The 20409-nt window shown below is 66.2% G+C and overlaps 2 protein-coding genes across 9 annotated transcripts; both read left to right on the forward strand.

Annotated features, from left to right (window-relative positions):
• MAPK11 (mitogen-activated protein kinase 11) lies at nt 3045-10300 on the forward strand. 7 transcript variants are annotated; one of them, XM_021091324.1, is made up of 12 exons: nt 3046-3567; nt 6772-6901; nt 6974-7032; nt 7108-7219; nt 7292-7321; nt 7401-7448; nt 7529-7643; nt 7808-7879; nt 8122-8201; nt 8611-8689; nt 8764-8937; nt 9170-10300. In XM_021091324.1, the coding sequence occupies exons 1-12, from the start codon at nt 3083-3085 to the stop codon at nt 9247-9249; spliced, it is 1464 nt and encodes a 487-aa protein (XP_020946983.1). In that variant the 5' UTR covers nt 3046-3082; the 3' UTR covers nt 9250-10300. The 7 variants fall into 7 exon arrangements, with proteins under 7 accessions (XP_020946982.1, XP_020946983.1, XP_020946984.1 ...); XM_021091327.1 differs by lacking the exon at nt 3046-3567 and adding an exon at nt 3626-4165; XM_021091329.1 differs by lacking the exon at nt 3046-3567 and adding an exon at nt 4235-5669.
• On the forward strand, nt 11832-20167 carry MAPK12 (mitogen-activated protein kinase 12). Of its 2 annotated transcripts, none has more exons than XM_021091202.1 (12): nt 11832-12168; nt 12236-12365; nt 14555-14613; nt 15356-15467; nt 15562-15591; nt 15788-15835; nt 16297-16411; nt 16658-16729; nt 16971-17050; nt 17130-17208; nt 17302-17475; nt 18089-18549. In XM_021091202.1, exons 1-12 carry the CDS (start codon nt 12044-12046, stop codon nt 18175-18177), a joined length of 1113 nt encoding a protein of 370 aa, XP_020946861.1. In that variant the 5' UTR covers nt 11832-12043; the 3' UTR covers nt 18178-18549.

Below are 20409 nucleotides of genomic sequence, written 5' to 3' on the forward strand. Positions count from 1 at the left end.
CTCACACACGCACGTGCCTACACATGCGTGCGCACAGCATCCCTGGGCTTGAGGGATAGGGTCCCTAAGGGATGGAGCCCTTGTGCTCCAAGAATTCCAACACAGCAGAAAAGGGACTTGGTGCCTCCATAGAAGAAAGTAAAGGGGTCTAGCTTCAGATATGGCTGGATCCAGGCGCTCCCAGGTCTTTGGGTTCCATCTGACCTGCTTCTCCGCATGTGCTGCTTTATTCTCAGAGGTTGAGGATGCTGGTGACAGGCAACCTCAGCCTGCATCTCTTCCACTTGGAGCACACCATTGTGGCTGAGAGGTCTCAATGGGCTGGGCCTCAATCATAAGCCACTTCTGCACAGGGGCCGTCCATTTCAGGCCACAGAGAGCAAGAGTGGGTCTCTCCCACATGAAAGGGTCCTAGGCAAACTGACAGCCTGCCCCAGGGACTCCTAAAGCGGCCATGGTGAGGACCAGAGACCCAGCTGGTTAGGAAATCTGAACAAGCTGCGGGGAGACCAGAGCAGGGGGCACAGTCTGGGAGTGTCGTTTCTGGGGGGCGGGGCAGTGGGGGCTGCAGGCCCAGCAGCCAGGGTGGAAATGCAGATGCGGAAGCCTCTTGCTGCAGGGACTGTCCCCTCCCCACTGGGAGGGAGGGGTGTGAAGGAACCCAGGGGCCCTCCTTCCGAGGCCGATGAAGGTCAGAAACTGGGCATGGGGCTTGGGCGTGTGGGGTGGGCAGGCCAGCAGGCGGACCAAAGCGTGACCCACCCTGTTTCTTCCCCTTCCTGTTTTTCCTCCCACCCACCTCAGTGGGAGCAAAGAGGCAAGAATGGCGGGGGCGGGGGCGGGGGCGGGGGGGGGGGGGCGGGCAGGCCATGACCTCGCCTTCCAGGCGGCAGAAATAGCCCCGGGCCACGCCGGCTTGCTTGTTAAAAGCAAGAACCCTCCCTGACCAAGGGGCTCTGTGAAGGCCAGATGGCCTTCTAGAAAATTTGTTCTGACCTTAGGGAGAAGCGCAACCAGGAGACCAGGGTGGGGCTGAAAAGGGGGTGGCCTGGACCTGGGGTAGGGGGCGGCGGACACGGAGAGAAGGGGTGGGGTCTGGTATTTAGAGGTGGCCTGAATCACGGTGGAGACTGGAAGGCCGGGGGTGGGGCCCAGGGCTCTCGGGAGGCTCCTCTGTGTCCCTCCCCCTCCCGTCCATGCCCCACCCTCTCGCACCTCACACGTGCTGCTCCTGGGTGCCCTCCATCACGACACCTGCTCCAGGCTCCGTCCTCCGCCTGCCTCAGTCCTCCATCTGCCAGCCAGGACAGGACCTGAAAACAGGCAGCACAGTGAGAACAAAAATCTGAAATCCTGTCAGTGCCGCCCCCACCCCCCCCGCCCGCTCCCGGCCAGCCTGCCACAGCCCTGCGCCCATGGCCACCACCCTCTGTCCTGTTCCTCAAGTCAGGCTAAATCCAGAGGCAGGACTGTCAGGAAGCTCCACCCAGCTTCACTGGTGTCACCTCTCAAGGAGACTCCCCGACCTGCCCAGTCACCAAGCTCTGACTGTTCTGTCCCCTCCTGGAGGCCCCCCAGTCTCTCCCCTGCAGGCACACCCCCTCTCCCCGTTCAGCGCTGACCACTCATGGCCGGGATGCCAGGGGATCGGTGAGGGAAAGGACGGCAAGGGTCCCTTGGGTTCACAGACACCGCTGCCTCCAAGGGGGAGAGCGGACTGGGTGCCTGCCTCCGGGAAGGGCAGCCCGTTGCCATGGGAACGCCGCCCGCCCCGCCAGGCAGGGCTCAGACAAAGGCAGTCCCTCCCCGAGGCCAGCCGCAGGTTCCCACGGTCCTGCTGCCTCCCGCCTATTTGCCTTCTGCTTGAGCTGCAGCTTCATGAATTCCGCACAAAACCTCAGCCCACTATGGAAAAGGCGCCCCCAGCGTGAGAGGCTGAGGAGGCCCGGGCAGGGCAGCTGGGGGAGGGGGACACCAGCGCCCTCACTCCATCACCCCCAGCCAATGGGCTGGCTCCCAGAGAGGGAAGTAAGGCCGGGTGATGGTGGGAGATGGGGCCTAAGTCACACGAGGGTAGCCGGAGTGGCTGGGACTGGGACCCCGCTTCCCTTCTCACCTCTGGGCTGCCCCAGAGCCCAAATTTGGCAGATGTGTCTGCCCAGTACTGCCGTTGACATATTTTATGTTGTTTTGTTTTGCCTGTTTATTTTTTGGCCACCCCGAGGGATATGGAGTTCCCAGGTCAGGGATGAGATGTGAGCTGCAGATGCAGACTAAGTGGCAGCCGTGGCAATGAGGGATCCTTAACCCACTGCGAGGGCGGGTGTCTCAAGTAGGGGCACACGGAAGTTCCCAGGCCAGGGATTGAAACCCAGCTGTTGCTGCAACCTACACCACAGCTGTGGCAACACTGGATTCTTTAACCACTGCGCCAGGCTGGGATCCAACCTGTGCCTCTGCAGCAACCCAAGATCCTGCAGTCAGGTTCTTAGCCCACTGTGCCACAGCAGGAACTCTAACATGTTCTATTTTAATTTGGTTATCAATATTTAGCAATTTTCCTGTGGCATGGTGGGTTAAGGATCCAGCATTGTCACTGCAGCAGTTTGGGTCACTGCTGTAGCGCAGCGTTCATTCCTGTCCCAGGAACTTCGGCACGCTGCGGGAACAGCTAAAAAATATTCTAAAAATCAGGAGATTTTACATAAAAACACAGGTTTTCACTTATTTCGAAAAACAACTGAAGAGTGGGCACTCAGCCTGATTTCCCACTTCCCTGGATGGGGCAGCCTAGCCCCTGCCCACCGCTTCCGGAGGAGGGGAGGGTCAGGAGGGCAACACTCTCTCGGGGCCCCTGTCGCTGCAACCTGGGAAGTGGAAGCAGTTGCTCTGGCCCAGAGCTCTAGCCAGATGCCGAAAAGGGGTACATTCCTCTTCACGGTTAACCTGGCCTGTGAAAACTGAACCTTCCGGGTGGAGAGAGGAAACGGGCAGGGCTGGGAGTCCCCAGGCCTCAGCAGCTGTGGTTCTGACCTCGCACCCAGGAAGATCAGTGTGGGCTTCCTGGGAGAGATGACAGCTGATGGAGCCATTTCAGGAGGAGGAAAGGCATCTGTTTCAGGAGGACCAGGCACCAAAGAGGACCCAGTTGAGCCTCTTATGGGCACAACACCCCAAAGACCCCTTGGTGCCGCCGCTGTCCCTGGTCCTGAGGGCTGGTCTCTCCAGGCCTGGCGCAGCAGGCCCGCTTCTCCCAAGAGGAGGCTGGGTCCAGCCCAGGAGCCCGCCCCGTGCGGGAAGCGACCCACACCGCCAAGGCCAGACGGCCTCCCCGGGGGAGGGAAGCCAGCTAGCCCAGGATCCAAGGCCCCCCGCATCTGCCCTCGGGGAAGGGGGCCCTATCCAACTAAATGCCTGCCTCTCGAGAGCGGGGACTGTCTGTTCTGATGCCAACGCTCTCTCCTCGTCCCCCCCACCCCGCCGCCGCCCCCCCGGCTTCCTCGGTGTAGGCGGCTCGACCTTCCTCTCGAGAAGCGCGCTGGGGGAGGGGCGCGGGGCCCGGAGCAGGTGGGGAGAGAGGAGGGCCGCGCGGACCGAGCAGGCCGAGGGGGCTGGGACGCGGGAGCCGGGCTAGGCGGAGGGAGGGGTGCAGGGAGCGGCCGGGCAGCGGGGAGGTGCCGGCGCCGCTGCGGCCGGGGAGGGTGCGGGGACAGGAGTCCGGAGAGGCGGCGGCCGGGGCCGGGCCGCGCCGCGCCGCGGGAGGCGCTGCTGCCTCCGGGCAGGTGCGTGGACCCCGGGCGGGCGAGGCGGGACGGGCGCTGCGTCGTCCCGGGGCCGCCCCCGCCCCGCAGCGCCCCGCAGCGCCCCTCTCGGCCCCGCGGCCGCCGCGGGAAGGCCGGTTTCCGCTCGGCCGCGCCTCGGAGGCGCAGGAAGCCGCGCGTCCGGCTGCGGGAAGCCCTTCGCCGGCCCCGCCCCGGCCGCCCCGCCTCCGGCCGCCGCTCGGGCTCCGCGGGGCGGGGGGCGCGGGCCGAGCCGCGGCCGCTCCCGACATGTCGGGCCCGCGCGCCGGCTTCTACCGGCAGGAGCTGAACAAGACGGTGTGGGAGGTGCCGCAGCGGCTGCAGGGGCTGCGCCCGGTGGGCTCGGGCGCCTACGGCTCAGTATGGTAGGGGCGGGCCGGGCGGGCGGGCCGGGCGGGGGATCGGGGTGGGGGGGCCGAGCGCGCGCCCCCTGCCCGCTCGGCGCGGGGTGCCCGGCGCGGGGTGCCCGGCGTGGGGTGCCCGGCGCGGGGACGGGCGCGCCCTGCCTCCGCCCCCGGGCCTCACGCGGATCCGGGGAATGAATGGGGGGCGGGCGCGTGAGGGAAACTTTCCAAGCCAGCCTCTCCCCGGCGGGCGAGGGGTCGTCCCCTGCGAGCCGGAGCGTCCCCCGCAGGCCCCAACCCTGCGGCGCCACAGCTGGCCGGAGGGCAGGTCTCAGGGCCCCTAAATGTCTGAGCAGGCATCCGGGGCCCCGGTCAGGGACGAGGTCCTGGGGTCGAGCAGATGCCCCCGCCCGAGGGTGGGGAGTTTTGTTTGAGAAAGAACAGCTCCTCTGAAGGGAGGGCAGCGCTCCCCCATTCCCCCCCAACGCCCCCAGCACGGCCTCGAGCTCCCGGGTGGGTCCAGCCGCCTCCCCTGCTTTCCTGGGGGGGTCTACGATCGGAAAGGGGTGTAGACCTGATCAGAGATGCCCGCCTTATGCCACCCCAGTTTTGCCCCCAGCCAGAGAGCTCAGACAGCCCTGCACTTAGGCCCCGGGGGCCCAGACCGATGCCTGAGGCTGGAAGCAGGAGGGATGCGGGTGCAGAGGCCTCTGCGAGCGGTTGGGTGGGGGCTGGAGGGCTTGCGGACAGTCCTGGAGGCAGTCGCGGTGTATACAGTGAGTCTGGCTGTGGAGGCGGAGGTTGAGAGGCGCCCCTGAGCCCAGCATGTCCTTAGCGTACCCCCGAGGTTCCAGTCAGCTCCTGTCCCCTGTGGGGGTCTCGAGGGTGGTGGGACTGTCACTTTAGGATCTGGCAGAAGGTTAAGAAGGGGCTTCTCAGACTCCCTCCCAAGACCCAGCACTGGAGCGCAGAGCAGGGGTTTGAGTTCCCCTGGGCCCCCTGGGTTTTCACTGGCCAGCCTTTTGGAACCTCAGGCAGGCCATTTCCGCCAGTCCAGCCACAGGGTTAGCTGTCTTCATGTCTGAGGCCTCAAGGCCATGAAGAGGGGGCGGCCCCTGGGGGATCTGACAGAGCCCTTGCTGGGAGGCCCTAGGGACTGTCCTGCTCCCAGAGCGGGGGTCTCTGTCTGCCCCGCTGTGCTTCGCTGCACAGGGCTGTGCCTCCCTCCTCTTGCGAAGCCGGCCACTTCTGCCCCCCCCATCATTGGATTGTGCAAACACTAAAGGATCCTCTGCACTCCCACCCCCAGTGAGGGGCCACTTCCTACTCCCCCCCAGCAATGACCTGGACCTTCCCCTGCAGATTGCAGGCTGGGGGGAAGGGCCTTCCTCCTCTGCCACCTGGGCCTAGGAACTGCTGCTGCTGGGCTGTGTGGGCCTGGGGGGTGGCCTGAGGCTCCCGGCCTCCTGACGGAAGAGGCCGTCCTTGACAGGAGACAAGAGATGAAGTGGGAGGCAGGGAAGAGGTGAGCTCCGGCTGGAGGGAAAAGGGTGCTAAGGCTGCGCTTTCAGAAGGGCAGTGGGGCCGAGGGCCAGGTGGGGGGCGCTGGACGGCCAGGCCCTTTGTGCTTCAAGACGATGCCAGACACGAGTTCCCGTCGTGGCGCAGTGGTTCACAAATCCGACTAGGAACCATGAGGTTGCGGGTTCGATCCCCGCCCTTGTTCCGTGGGTTAAGGATCCGGCGTTGCCATGAGCTGTGGTGTGGGTCACAGACATGGCTTGGATCCCGTGTTGCTGTGGCTCTGGCATAGGCTGGCGGCTACAGCTCTGATTAGACCCCTAGCCTGGGAACCTCCATATGCCGTGGGAGTGGCTCAAGAAAAGGCAAAAAGACAGGAAAAAAAAAAAAGACGATGCCAGACAGGGCTTGCTGTGCAGAGTAGGTGGGGAGACTGGGGGTGCTGCAGGCCTGGCCCTCGGGGGAGGGGGTCGGGCAAGGGGAAGTGTTTCGTGGTCTCTGGGCCCAGAGACCGTCTCCTGCTGGACATTTTGTTGTTCTTTGTTGGCCGCCCTGCGGCATCTGGAGTTCCTGGGCCAGGGACCAGATCTGAGCCACCGACTCGACCTAAGCCGCAGCTGTGGCACTGAGCCAGGCCAGGGATCGAACCTGCATCCCAGCTCTCCCAAGACGCCACCAATCCTGTTGCGCCACAGCGGGGACCCCTGGACATTTTTCACTGTCCGGTTCCTCACTGTGAAGAGTGCTGATGCAGTGAAGACTTTGCTCAGTTTTTTGTCCGTATTTTGAATATTCAGGGGCTTTGGAGGGGGCTCTGGAACCCCCAGGGTGCGGGCCCCCAGGGGAGCCTGAGGACTCTTTGCTGTGGGAGCGTGTTGGTGGCTGTCTTCCTGGCATGTTTTTTCCACCCTGAGTTGGGGGCAAGAATCTCTGCAGTCAAGGTTAATCCAGGTCCTGCTCTGGGCTCCCCCGCGGGGCGGGCCGGGACCCTGCAGGCTGGGAAGGGTTGGGGGGTGAGCTGCCCCAGGAGGGAGAGGAGAGGCTCGGAGTGAGTGTGCGAGCACCTCCCAGTGCCAGGGCCTTCTTGCCTCATGCCCTCCTTGCAGCTCAGCCTATGACACTCGGCTGCGCCAGAGGGTGGCGGTGAAGAAGCTGTCGCGCCCCTTCCAGTCTCTGATCCACGCGAGAAGGACATACCGTGAGCTGCGGCTGCTCAAGCACCTGAAGCACGAGAACGTGAGCCGGGGCGGCAGAGCCCGGGGTGGGGCGTCCTCAGCCCGCCGGGTCCTGACTGCCCTCCACACCCAGGTCATCGGGCTGCTGGACGTGTTCACACCGGCCACCTCCATCGAGGACTTCAGCGAAGTGTGAGCCGCAGCTGGTGAGCTCGTTCAGGGAGGGCGCGGGGTGGGGGCCCTGTGCTGATCCCTGACCCCACGCAGGTACCTGGTGACCACGCTGATGGGCGCCGACCTGAATAACATCGTCAAGTGCCAGGCGCTGAGCGACGAGCACGTTCAGTTCCTCGTGTACCAGCTGCTGCGCGGGCTGAAGGTGGGCTCAAGGGAGGGGGGCGGGCCGGGCCGCACGAGAGCGGAAGCTGACGCCCGCGTCTCCCCTCGGCAGTACATCCACTCGGCGGGGATCATCCACCGGGTAGGTGCAGGCGGCGAGGGCGGGGCTCCTGCCCAGGCTGCGTTCCTCGCTCACGCCGCTCTGGCCGCCCGCCCTGCAGGACCTGAAGCCCAGCAATGTGGCCGTGAACGAGGACTGCGAGCTGCGGGTGAGCCACAGGGGCCGGGCCAGACTGGCGGGCGGGAAGGGGAGACCCAGAGGCACCAACAGCCCCGGGGGTCCCCGCAGATCCTGGACTTCGGGCTCGCGCGCCAGGCCGACGAGGAGATGACTGGCTACGTGGCCACTCGCTGGTACCGTGCCCCCGAGATCATGCTGAACTGGATGCATTACAACCAGACAGGTGACATCAGCCGGCGGCCTGCGGAGGGCGCAGTGGGACCCGGAGGCCAAGGCTCTCTGGGGGTGGGGGGGTGGCTGAGGGGCCTCTGGGCGGGTGCAGTCCCAGCTGCCTCTCCAAGGCGGGGCCTCGGGTGGGCAGGCTAATGGGGACGCCTCCTCTCACAGTGGACATCTGGTCTGTGGGCTGCATCATGGCCGAGCTGCTCCAGGGAAAGGCCCTCTTCCCAGGAAATGACTGTATCCTTGGCCCGGTTAGGGAGGAGGGTTGAGCCAGGGCCCCCTCCTGCCGGGTGGGGGTCGAGGGAGGTGGGCTCTGGCCCTTTCTGGCCAGTCTCGCCTCCTCTGCCCCCGCCATGTCGCCTTGGGCTCACTGTCCCCCAGCTATAGGAGAGCAGGCTCCTGGCAGTGCCCCAGGTCTTGGGTCTGGGCTCCTGGGGAGGGTCCATGCCCGGCTGCCGGCCCTTTCCTGAGCCAAGCAGACATCGACCAGCTGAAGCGCATCATGGAGGTGGTGGGCACACCCAGCCCTGAGGTTCTAGCGAAGATATCCTCGGAACACGTGAGTCGTCGGCCACCGGCTCCCTCTGCTGACCAAGCCCCTGGGCACTCCAGAGGAAGGGGCGCTGTGGGAATAGGTGCCCCGTGTGGGGAGCACGGCTCACGGTGGAATAGACCTCAAGGCAGGCACCTGACCCCTTCGGGGATTCCTGGCGTGAGGGCCAGGGAGGGTAAAATCTCGGCATGCCCTGGCCAGGGCAGTGGAGTGGCACCAGGCCCAGGTCCTCCAGACATCGGGGCCGGGCGAGGGGCTGGAGCTGCCAGATCCAGAGTGGGAAGGTCTCTGGTCAGCACCTGCCCTTGCTCAGGCCTGTTGGAGTGAACGGGTCTGGGGGCTTCTCTTGGCAAGCCCCTGCCTGGCTGAGGCCCGGGGAGGTGGGCCCTGAGCAGCCCCCTCCACACGCCGCTAGGCCCGGGCGTACATCCAGTCGCTGCCCCCCGTGCCCCAGAAGGATCTCAGGAGCATCTTCCGTGGCGCCAACCCCCTGGGTGAGCGTGGGCCCTGGGGCATGGGCTGCACGTCTCGCCCGGACGTGGCGCTGACCCCCCGGGCCACCCCGCAGCTGTGGACCTCCTGGGAAGGATGCTGGTGCTGGACAGTGACCAGAGGGTCAGCGCGGCCGAGGCCCTGTCGCACGCCTACTTCAGCCAGTACCACGACCCGGAGGATGAGCCGGAAGCAGAGCCCTACGATGAGAGCATCGAGGCCAAGGAGCGCACGGCGGAGGAGTGGAAGGGTGGGTGGGGGTGGGGCCGTGGGCCCCTTGGGCCGGGCGCTGCCTGTTTTCTGCACAGAGTGCTCCAGTTCCTCTGGAGAGTGGTCTGGGTGGGTGACAAGGTGCCCCCGCCCCACTCCAGGGGTCTGGTGTGTCCATCGGAGGCTCAGAGGCAACGCAAGGCAGGCCCAGGAAGGAGCCCAAGCGCCTGGGCTGCTGGGGGCCTGAACTCACCCTTCCGCTCCCCCCGCAGAGCTCACCTACCAGGAGGTCCTCAGCTTCAAGCCCCCGGAGCCACCGCGGCCACCTGGCAGCCTGGAGGTTGAGCAGTGAGGCGACCTCAAGGCAGGGCCTGAGCCGGCCTGCCCCCTCCCTCAGCCTGCCTCCCAGGACCCCTTGTCTATGCGACACTCCTTGGGGCAAGTTTGCACGCTTGGATGCTCATGTGTGAGCCACCGACGTGGGAGTCTGGGCAGAGCTGTCAGGACTTCCTTGGTCCCCGACCCGCTCCCAGCAACCTGAGTCTCCCTCGGGACCTCACTGTGGGGGACCTGGGTGCCCTAGCACCCCCCGGGGATGGTGTCTGTTTCCAGTCTCCTGAGCCGAAGAGGGCTGTCGCATGGTCGGCGGGGCGGGGGGGGTGGTGCTTTGGGGCCCAGCCTCCTGGAGACAAAAGTCTGGGTGGTCAGAGCCGCTCAGCGGGAAGGGGCTGCCCTGCAAAGTGCTGAGCCGAATCTTCCCTGGGGGGCAGGTGGGGACAGCTGCCTGGAGCCATGTGTTCACCTGTGCTATCTTGGGCACACCTGGGATTCACATGTCAAAGCAGATGCAGGCATGTGTGGACCTGAGGGCATCCAAAGGCCAGCGACCATGACCAGCAGGAGGCCCAAGTTGGGGCGGCAGTGGCAGTGGCTCACTATTGCCCACCCCCCCAGGTCCTGGGGTGGGAGCCGTGCTGCCGGCCAGGGGCGAGGTGACCAGGGTCAGCCATGTGAGCAAAAGGATCCTGTCTCCTTGGGCATGGGATCTGCAGCAGGTTCCAGAGGCCCGAGGGCACCATGCCAGCTGGGGGGCTGGCAGGCCTGGGGGCTCCAGCATGGAGGACCCACACTCTGGTATGGACTCGGATCCTGGCCCCTGGCCCAGAGCTCCTGAAGAAAACCTCTGCCCGCTCTACGTCTGCAGGGCAGCCCTGTCTTGCCCCTCCAGGGTGCAGCTGACCTCCAGCCTCTGCTCGAAATGCACTGGGGGTGCAGGTCCTCCCTCAAGGGGCTTCTCTGTCAGGCGGGCTGGGGGGTGACCCCTGGCCTTGCGGGATCAGGGAGATCTGAATGTCAAGTGCCTGCCCCAGGGTTTCACAATAAAAGGGGTCCTCTCTCGCTCAGCTTGTGTCTTGGGCTCCAGGGCCTGCTGCCCGCTGTCCCCACGGCCTGGAGGGATGGCCCCATTCTTCCAGTCCTTGGACAGACAAGCAGCGGTCTCAGCATCTTCCCTGCTCGCTGAGAGTGAGGGATGCTGTCTGTCCTGCCGGGGTTTACTGCACGGGCTCTGGTCCAGATCCAGACCTGCCCCCTCACCCAGTGGTCAGGGAAGACGTGGGGGGCAGCGGGGGTCTCTGAGAGCAAAGGCCTGCCCCTCCCAGGGCCAGGGAGATGGCGGGCTGCTTCAGCCCACAGGCACACCCCCAGGGGGAATCAGGCAGGGTATCCGCAGGACAGGGACAGCCTATGTCTCTGCCTAGGCCTTGGGGTGCAGACCACTGGGGAGGTGGGCCTCCAGAGGCCTGGGTGGTGCGGGTACTGGGCTTCTGGTCCTGGAAAACCCCTGGAGACCAGGCTGGGTCCAGTCCTGGGCGGGGGGCCGGGGGCGAACAGGAGCAGAACTGGGACATGCCTCACCGGGGAGTCTGGTCTGACGCAGAAACCTCTGGACTGCTGGGGGCTTCCTGGAGGAGGCAGGCAGAGTGCCACAGGCAGCCCAGGGCATGAAGCACCTGGGGAGAGGCGGTGGTGGCTCCAGTGACCCCAGGCTGCTCCCACTGACCAGCCGGCCACTCCAGAGCGCCCAGATGCCCTCGGCAGCCCAGGTGTAAAGCTGCTCTGGCCAGGCCTGAGCTGCTCAGCTGCTGATTCATGGTGCAGGGCACAGAGGGCGGGGCAGGGGGCCCTGGGGATCTTCTTACCCCACTCTCTCTCCCGCCTGGGTCACTGGGCTAGGGCAGGACAAGGAAAGGACTGGGGGCTCTGTCCTCCAGGAGCAGCGGGTCAAGGAGGGGCCAAACCCATGAAATGATGAAGCCCCCACCTGGGGCGGGGCACTGAGAGGCCCCTTCACCCCTGGGGTCAGGCACACCTTCCTGGAGAGAGAGAGGAGGCTCCCGCTGGCCTTTGAACAAACCAGAGGGCCTAGGCTGGGCAGGGGCAGGACAGGCAGAGGGACTTGCAACTGTGTGACTTGGGAGATGGAACCGACTTTTTCCTAGGGAAAGGGGGAAGGGGGAAGGCAGGTGCTGGGGACGGCGGAGCTGGGGCCGACCAGGCGGCGCGCTGGGGGGTGGACAGTGATCGGGGATGGGCTGGGCTGGAGGTTGCCCAGCTCCGGCGGGCCGCCCGCCGTGGGCCAGCGCCCCGGGGCGGTGCTTGCAGGCGGGAGACGCGGCCCCTGTTAAGATGCCTCCTCTCTGGAGGTCTGCGGGCTTCATCGCAAGGGCAGGGGCGGGCGCCGGGGGCTGGGCCGAGCCGGGGCGGCGGGCGCCGCTCCCCGTCCCCTCCGTCCCCTCCCCCGGCTCCGGCTCCGGCCTCCGGCGGGGCGGGCGGGCGGGCGGGCGGCCGCCTCAGGTTTCCGGAGGGGCCGGAGGGCGGGCGCGGCGTCACGTGCGCGCGGCCCCGGGGCCGGTTGGTGCGCCGGCCGGGGAGGGGCCGCGCTGTGCCCGGGCCGGGGTCGGCGGCTCCGGAGAGCTCGGAGGCAAGAGCCGGGAGCGGGGGAGCCCCGGCGGCGACGGGCGGCGCGGCGCGGCGCCGGCTCTGCCCCGCGCCGCGGCCAGGGGCGCGCGCCAGGGTGCCCCGCGGAACCCGGGCCCCGGGTCCTCGGGGCGCGGGGTCTGCGGCGGGGCGGTGCCCGGCCAGCCATGAGCGCCCCGGCGGCCGCCCGCAAGGGCTTTTACCGCCAGGAGGTGACCAAGACGGCCTGGGAGGTGCGCGTCGTGTACCAGGACCTGCAGCCCGTGGGCTCGGGCGCCTACGGCGCCGTGTGGTGAGCGCAGGCCGGGCGGGGGCCGGGCGGCGAGGCCGGCCCTCCCGCTAAGCGGTGCGTCCCGCAGCTCGGCGGTGGACACCCGCACCGGGGCCAAGGTGGCCATCAAGAAGCTGTACCGGCCCTTCCAGTCCGAGCTGTTCGCCAAGCGCGCCTACCGCGAGCTGCGCCTGCTCAAGCACATGCGCCACGACAACGTGAGTCGCGCGGTCGCCTCGGCTCCCCGCCCCCCCCCCCCGCCCCCGCGCCCGCGCCCGCCTGGCCCGCAGCCCCTCGGCGGCGGCGAGGCCCTGGAGAGGACTCCGGTCTGGTCTTTGGCTCCTTCCCGAGGCCACATCCGGCTCGTCCGCCCGGCCCAGGCCCCGGTCAGGGGACGACGTCCTCTTGCCCGGGGGCTCACTCCAGGTCCCGCCTCCAAGCAGGATCCCCGAGGCGAGAGGCGACCTCAGGTGGGGGGCGAGTCTCTGGAAGGGGCACCGTGTCTCTTCTGGGCACCCCTTCCTGAACCCGCTGTGCTCCCTCTACCTCCTGAGCCCCAGCCCTGGGAGCCCCGAGGGGGCCTGTGTGGGCCTTGGGGAGCTGGTGTGCGAAGGACACGGGGCACACGCCTTCCTCACGTCCAGCGGCGTGCATTTCACAGCCCTTGGGGTAGGGGCTGGACCCAGCCTCCGGCAGGGAAAAGTCTGTTGCGTCCGGAACTGCCTCAAGCCTCTCCTGGGAACGCTGCTGGCTGCTAAGAGCCCTTCCCTCTGCTGGGGGTGCTCCTGCTGTTTGCCTGTGGCCTTGAGCTCTGTCCCCTCCCACACAAGCCACCCCTGCCCAGTCTGAGGGCTGGTGATCTGGGCGCCCAGACCCCGACTGATCGTGGTGGTCTGGCACCTCCTGGCTCATCAGAACCACGAGAATGAGCCTCCGTGTCCACCAGGAAACTCACCCCTTGGCTCCTGACCAACGCCCACCTCTCAGCCCCTCGCAGAGAGGGTCCTTCTTTCTCTCAGACTCCTCTACCCTTGACCCTTCCCGGGTGGCACCCATTCACCAGCCCAGCCGGGCCTTTACTGCCTCTGGGTCACATCTGGTCACACTCAGGCTTGTCCTCTCCCAGAGTCCTCACCCGGCTTCTCCCCACCACCTGCTGCTCCAGTGCCGTCTCCAGGCCTTCTGTCCAGTTACCTCCCGCCCCGATCTGTACCAGTGGGTCCTTCTCCCAGGGGAGCCCCTGACCCACAGCGCGGAGCGCTGCAACCTGCAGGGCTGTTCCAAGAGCTTCCTAAACCCAGTTCCTAGGAGGAGCTAGGCTCGGTGAGGCCGAGTGGCACACCCGCGTGAGCTCCTCCGTCCTCCCCCCCCCCCCGCCCCGCCCCGCCCCGCCCCAGGCCCCGTCTGCACCGCAGAGGCCTAGAGATCTCCATCAACCTGATGGATACCACCTGCCCCCCCCCGCCATTCCTGCCAAAGCCTCCTCCCAGGGCCCTCGGCTCACCTGCCTCCAGGCCCCTCTGGATGTGCCACTCTGTCCCCTCCACCCCGCCCACATCTCTGGCTCTGGTGTCCGCTTTGGTCATCTAGCTGTCCCTCCACCCCCATCCACCTTCACCTCACTCTGGTTTGTCCCCATATAGCAGCCAGGGGACACATTCAGCATCTCACCGTCCTCAGTGGCTCTTAGGATCAAAGCAAACCTTCCCTGGTGTTCGAGGGCCTGCTCGGGTTCCCTTCGGCTTCTCCTTGGCTACTCCTTGGCCTGGTCCTTGGCCACCTGGCCTCTCTCCCGTGTTCCTCAAACGCACCAAGCAATTTCCCTCCTGCCCCGGCCATCATTTGCCTGGCCTCTGCCAGGTGTCCCCCTGCCAGCACATCCACCTGCTCCTCCAGCCACTCTGATTCTCAGCCTCCCAGGGTCCCTGGAGGCCTTGTCACTGGAACCCCAGGTAGCAGTTGTCACATTACCTGTCTGCTGTCCATCACCCCTGGTCAGAGGGCTGTCGATGTGGCCACAGTGTTGCCTGCCTGGGCCTCTGGCAGAGGCGCAGCCTCTCGAAGGAACTCTCCCCTGAGAGGCTGTCCCCACAGTGGTCCTGGGTCTTCAGTGGGGACAGCAAGAGGGGGAGGAAGGGCCATGGGGCTGGCGCTCCTTGGATGGCCTGGGAGCTGACCCAGACTTGGGGCCGCCCCTCCCCTGGAGGATCCTGGCTGTCACCATCCCAAAATAGCCTTTGTCCATGGGCGTGTGTGCCAGGGCTGGGTTGAGCTGCTGGTGGGCAAGAGCCAGGCCCTGAATGGTGGGGGGAGACCAGGCCAGTTGCAGGAGGCTTTCCTGCCCAGAGCAGGCTGTGTCTGAGCCCCCGTGTCCCCGGCCAACCTGGTGCTCTGGCCTCCTCCCCAGGTGATTGGACTGCTGGACGTGTTCACGCCTGATGAGACCCTGGATGATTTTACAGACTTGTGAGTGCCGCCTGGGGCTGGCCCGGCAGAGCAGGTGGTGTTGGGTGGCTCCTGGGTGTCAGCTTCAGGTTGGGGGTTGGCAGGGGGGTGGCTGGAGGCAGTACCGCTAGGTACTGCCTGATGGACCTGGGCCTCCTCCTCCAGTGCCAGTGGTGCCAGCCTTGGACCTGAGGATCTGTTAGCTAGTCCCGTGCTCTAGCACCCTGGCACTAAGTGTGTGGCCTGTAATTGGAGCCATTGACCTTTGCTGGTGGCAGGGGAGGGGCGCCACAGGGCACCCAGCGCTGCCCTGCTCTGCTGAGCCTGCCCCGCGGCTGCCCAGGAGGCCACCCCTGGACTCACACTGTTGTCAGCCAAGAGCCAAGGGCCAGGCCTGGGAAGGCCTGGGAAGGACAAGGACGCACACTGGCCTCTGTGTCCTGGCGGGCCGTTGTGTGTCTCTCCCTGTCTCTCTCCCTCCACCTGTCCAGCCCCGCCTCTGACCTAGATGTCCTGCTGTCCCACCTGCCCTCGGGCGCTTCCCTTCTCTCTCTTGCGCCCTCCCCGCCACCCCCAGCAGGCGAGCTCCCTTCAGGAAACCCCGAAGCACGGCCGTGACCTGCTGGGCTGCGTGGGGCCAGCAGGATGGGGCCCCGTGCAGGCCTGTGGGAGCTGGAGGCCGGGTGCTGCAGGGCGACAGGGTCGCCCGGGCCTGGGCCCCCAGGCGTGACACCTGCCATCTCTACCTGCCCGGTCCCTGCAGTTACCTGGTGATGCCGTTCATGGGCACCGACCTGGGAAAGCTCATGAAGCACGAGAAGCTGAGTGACGACCGAATCCAGTTCCTTGTCTACCAGATGCTGAAGGGGCTGAAGGTGGGGGGCCGTCACAGGGGGTGGAGCCCCGGGGCTGGGCCGGGGCTCTGAGGTCCCCCTGAGCTCACTGCCGCTGCCCACTCTGTCCACACAGTACATCCATGCTGCTGGTGTCATCCACAGGGTGAGTCCTGGCCCTCGAGCTCAGGGGCCTCCTTTCTCACTGGACGGGGCACAAGGCCTGCACACAGCCCTGGGCCCCACGCCCCTGCACCTCAGCGGCCTGGATGCTCCCATGGTCGGGCGCGGCCCAGGCCCTCCCCTTTGCACCCTGGCGGGCGGGCGGGCGGGGGTGCTGCACAGCCGTCTTTTGTTCGCAGGACCTGAAGCCTGGCAACCTGGTGGTGAATGAGGACTGTGAACTGAAGGTGTGTGCCAACTGGGGGCTCGGGCCTCCCTCAACCTGCCCTGCTGCTTGCCGTGCCCTCAGCCCTTGGCCTGCAGGAGGCCTGGCACAGGCACTGGCAAGCAGTTGATGGGCAGATGGGCCCTGCGGGACCTTGCTGGTGGGGAATGTGTGCCCGGCTCCCTGGGCTTGAGCCAGGGCTGGGCTGAGGAGGCCTCCCCAGAGGTGGCGCCAGGCCCTGCAGGGTTAGCGGGGAGAGGAGGGCAGGGAAGGAGACCCCTCTGGGGTGCCTGGTCTAGGATTTGGGGTGACTGGCTGTGGGGAGGCACCGAAGGGGAGGCTTAGGGGTACGTGGCTGTGACCTCAGAGCCCAGAGGGTGTCCTGGAGACCCTGGTGTGCCCAGTCCTCTTCGGGTCTCCTGGGCCGCAAGCTGCCCTCGCCCCCCCACCCCTGGTGCCCCACCTTCCCGATTCTGCCCATAGATCCTGGACTTCGGCCTGGCCAGACAGGCCGACAGCGAGATGACTGGGTATGTGGTGACGCGCTGGTACCGGGCACCTGAGGTCATCTTGAATTGGATGCGCTACACGCAGACGGGTGAGGAACGCCGGAGGCTCAGGGCCTCCCCGCCCCAGCCTCCAAGCCGCCCTGCCTGCGCCCCTGCTGTTGGGGGCCTGCCGAGCTGGGCTGCGGCGGGCGGGGCCGGGCGGGCTGATGGCACCTGTGGCCGCGCCCCCTCCACTGCACCCACTCCCGCGTCTGTCTCCGCCCCCCCCCCCCCGCCGTCTGTGTGTGCCCCCCTCCCCAGCCCACCGAGCCCTGATGCAGGGGCTTTTGTCCCAGTGGACATCTGGTCAGTGGGCTGCATCATGGCCGAGATGATCACAGGAAAGACGCTCTTCAGAGGCAGCGACCGTATCCTCCACCTGGAGCCAGGCGGGGCTCCCCTCCTCCTGGGGGGCGGGGGGCGGGGCTCCCCTCCTCCTGGGGGGCGGGGGCGGGGCTCCCCTCCTCCTGGGGGGGCGGGGGCCGGGACTCCCCTCCTCCTGGGGGGGCGGGGGCCGGGACTCCCCTCCTCCTGGGGGGGCGGGGGCCGGGGCTCCCCTCCACCAGCTCCGCACTCTGGTCCCACGCTGTGCTCCTGACCTCAGCCGAGACCTGGACCAGCTGAAGGAGATCATGAAGGTGACGGGGACGCCCCCCGAGGAGTTCGTGCAGAGGCTGCAGAGTGCGGATGTCAGTGGGCAGCGGGCCGTGGGCTGGAGGCCTGGGCCTGGGCCGCGGGGCCGGCCCCTCACCCTCGCTTCCCACACAGGCCAAGAATTACATGAAGGGTCTCCCTGAGCTGGAGAAAAAGGATTTTGCCTCCGTCCTGACCAACGCAAGCCCTCTGGGTAGGGTGGGGCTGGCGTGGGCATGGGGTCCATGACCTGGTGCGGGGACCCGGGACGCTCCCCTCAGCCAGGCCTGACCCACCCTTCCCCCAGCGGTGAACCTCCTGGAGAAAATGCTGGTGCTGGATGCAGAGCGGCGGGTGACGGCGGCCGAGGCGTTGACCCACCCCTACTTCGAGTCGCTGCAGGACACGGAGGATGAGCCCAAGGCCCAGAAGTATGACGAGTCCTTTGATGACGTGGATCGCACGCTGGACGAGTGGAAGCGTGAGTGCAGGGCTCTGGGCAGGGTCCGCCGCTCGACCGCACAAGCCCCATGCAGGTGGCCGGGGTCCGGAGTCCTGGGTCCCCCCACCCTGGGCTTCAGGTTAGGTGAGGAACAGGGCAGAGGGCAGAGGAGCTGAAGGATGGAGTTCTTGTCGTGGCTCAGTGGTAACGAACCCAACTAGTATCCAGGATGATGCAGGTTCGATCCCTGGCCTCGCTCAGTGGGTTAAGGATCTGGCGTTGCCATGAGCGGTGGTGTAGGCCACAGGTTGCAAATGCAGCTCTGATTTGACCCCTGGCCTGGGAACTTCCCTATGCTGCGGGTGCAGCCCTGAAAAGACCAAAACATAGAAGTAGCTGAAAGATGAAAGGGAGGGCATTCCCGGCAAAGGCTCTGCACAGAGAGGAGAGGGATTTTGGTTGGAACTCGCAGGGAGGTGGCTCCAGGCTCAGGACAGCCACGGGCACGGGGCTGCTCCCAGCCCCCGGACCTGCCAGCCTGCCCCCTGCCCTCTGGGCCAGAGACTGGGTCACCCTGGAGCCCCTTGGCACCCACTCCCCAGGCCTCAGCTCCTACCCCTTGAATCTCCTTGCTTGTCTCTGCCCCTTCCAGGAGCCCTCCCACCTGAGCAGCTGCACACCCCCTCGTCCCACAAGCAGGATAAGGTCCACTCCAGGCAGCGCCTCAGCCTTCCTCGCTAGCCCTCCCATGTCCCCCCCACCCCCGCCCTCTGAGCCGTTCAGCCCCCACTCCACTTCTGCTGCACCCCCAGGCTTTGCGTCAGCCGTCCCCCTAGACCAAGGACCCCTCCTCATCTCTGAGGGCTGCCCGGGCCTGCTCAGTCTGAGGCTGGGCTCAGGAACACCTGCCCAGGTCTCCAGCCTCCTTCGTGCTGGAGTGGGCCTTGTCCATCTCCACCGCAGCAGGGCAGGTGTCCTCTCGGCTGCAGGACCCGCCGGGGGAGCAGGGATGTCTGCGGGAGCAGCCTGTGCCCTTGGAGCTGTGGTGCTGGCTGCCATGGTCCTAGACCCCATGCTGCCTCTGCCTCAGACCCGCGCTGGGGTCCTGCGCGTGGGGGAGGGTGGGGCTGGGCGGGTGGTGGTTCTCCAGCTGTGCCGCTCGGCGTCATTGGATTCTCAGTGCCACCCGCAGGGGTTCTGCCCTTATTGGTGCTGTGTTTTTTGCTTTTAAGTTTTCTGTTGCTAAAAAAGGTAGCCCCAAACCACAGGCCACAGGATCCCTCCTGCGGTCCAGCCACAAAGCGTAGTAAGAGTTTCTGCTTTGACTGCAGACTATGGTAGATACGTGACTGTTTGTGGCTGAGCCCCTGGTCAGGGATGCAAATTCACCCCGTCCTGTTCCCCTGGGAGAAGCCAGCCCCACAGCAATGTCCTCTCCATACAAACTTTCTCTGCGCGCCCCGGCTTTTGCTCCAGGGTCAGATGACGGGCCTGGGAGGCACCCCGTGGGGGAGGAGCCACAGGGGCACCTGCTCTAAAGGCACAGTCCTTCCCAGCTGGGCCTGGGGAGTACCAGTGGTCTCCAAACGGGTGCTTCCAGGACTGGGGGAGGGACCCGCTGGGGCAGGCTGAACAGAGCCGGCCTGTCCCTTCCAGCAGGAGCACAGGCAGGGAGGTGGGCGCTGCAGGTTGTTGGGGGGGCTTCACACTCATCTGGAAGCTGGAGTGTGCCCTGCTGCAACCTTGAGCAGCCGTGCCGGTGAACACTGTTTCACCTTCCTGGGTCATCTTCCGCTCACAGGCAGGCTGCGGGGCCAAGGGCAATCTAGGGGCCGTGGGTAGGGGGACAGTCCCTGTGGCTGGCCACGGGTGGGCTGAAAGTGGCTGTGACTTAGGATGCCCCTGCACGTGTGGGACAAAGGAGCCCACCTGCTGACCTCTGACCCTGTCGTTTTTAGGGGTGGGGAGCCCCTAGGTCAGTGGCTCAAAGCCTGTGCCCTGGGCCTGGGAGCTCTCCCCACCCCCACTCCCACCCTCACCCTGAGTGGAACCCCACGGGACTTCTGGCTGGTCGGGGTGAGCACCAGGGAGCTGGGCCCGGGGCTTCGTCTTGGTGGCTGGCGACCATCTCAGCAGGGATGGTGTGAGGGGAGCTGTCTGAGGGCTGAGGGGCCCCGTCTCGCGTAACTCTGTCACTCCCACCCTGCCCCAGGTGTCACGTATAAAGAGGTGCTCAGCTTCAAGCCTCCCCAGCAGCTGGGGACCAAGGTCTCCAAGGAAACGGCCCTGTGAAGACCCCTGGAACCTGGCTGGGGCTTCCCCCTGGAAGGGCCGTCCTGGTTTCCCCTGTGGCTTTGGCTGGGGCTCGTGTCCTGGGAGTGCCCTCGTTCCCTGGAGCCCCTCCCACAAGCTTGTTCTCCTGCTCTCAGGCCCCACCTCAGCCTCTCCTTGGAGGAGCACCTGGCCTTTTTGGACGGGATGCCCACCTGACCTGGGGCTGGCCTCTGGCCCCCTGAGCAGTGGTCTGCTCCTCCAGGGTGCAGCAAGAAGCCTCGGAGCCTGTGAGGGGGGAGGGGTTTAGGGTCGAGGCCTGGCTTATGCCATTGCTGAGAGGAAGGACAGGGAGGGCACAGGTGATGACTCAGGGACACCTCTGCATCCCCAGCCTGGAATGTACATCGGCCACGTGGCGTGGCCACTCGGCTGGAGGAAATAAACCCTTTCTCTCTCCTGCTCTGCCTCGCCTGCTGATTCTTGGGGTAGGTCTTCAGCTTTAGGTTTTTGAGCTGCAGCCCCGTGCAGAGTATGGAGGCTGGCCTGGGAGCCTTGGGCCATCCTGAGCCACTGGGGACCCCTTCCCTCCCAGGTCACAAAGCTGGTGCACCCCATCCTGTGCCATGAGCCCCAAGTCTGGAGCCCCCACCTCACGGCCTGGCTCTGCCCCTCTTGTAGGGTGGCTTTCCTCTAAGATCC

The sequence above is a fragment of the Sus scrofa genome, chromosome 5 (genome assembly GCF_000003025.6).
Source record: "Sus scrofa isolate TJ Tabasco breed Duroc chromosome 5, Sscrofa11.1, whole genome shotgun sequence".
In the NCBI taxonomy this organism is placed as follows: domain Eukaryota; kingdom Metazoa; phylum Chordata; class Mammalia; order Artiodactyla; family Suidae; genus Sus; species Sus scrofa.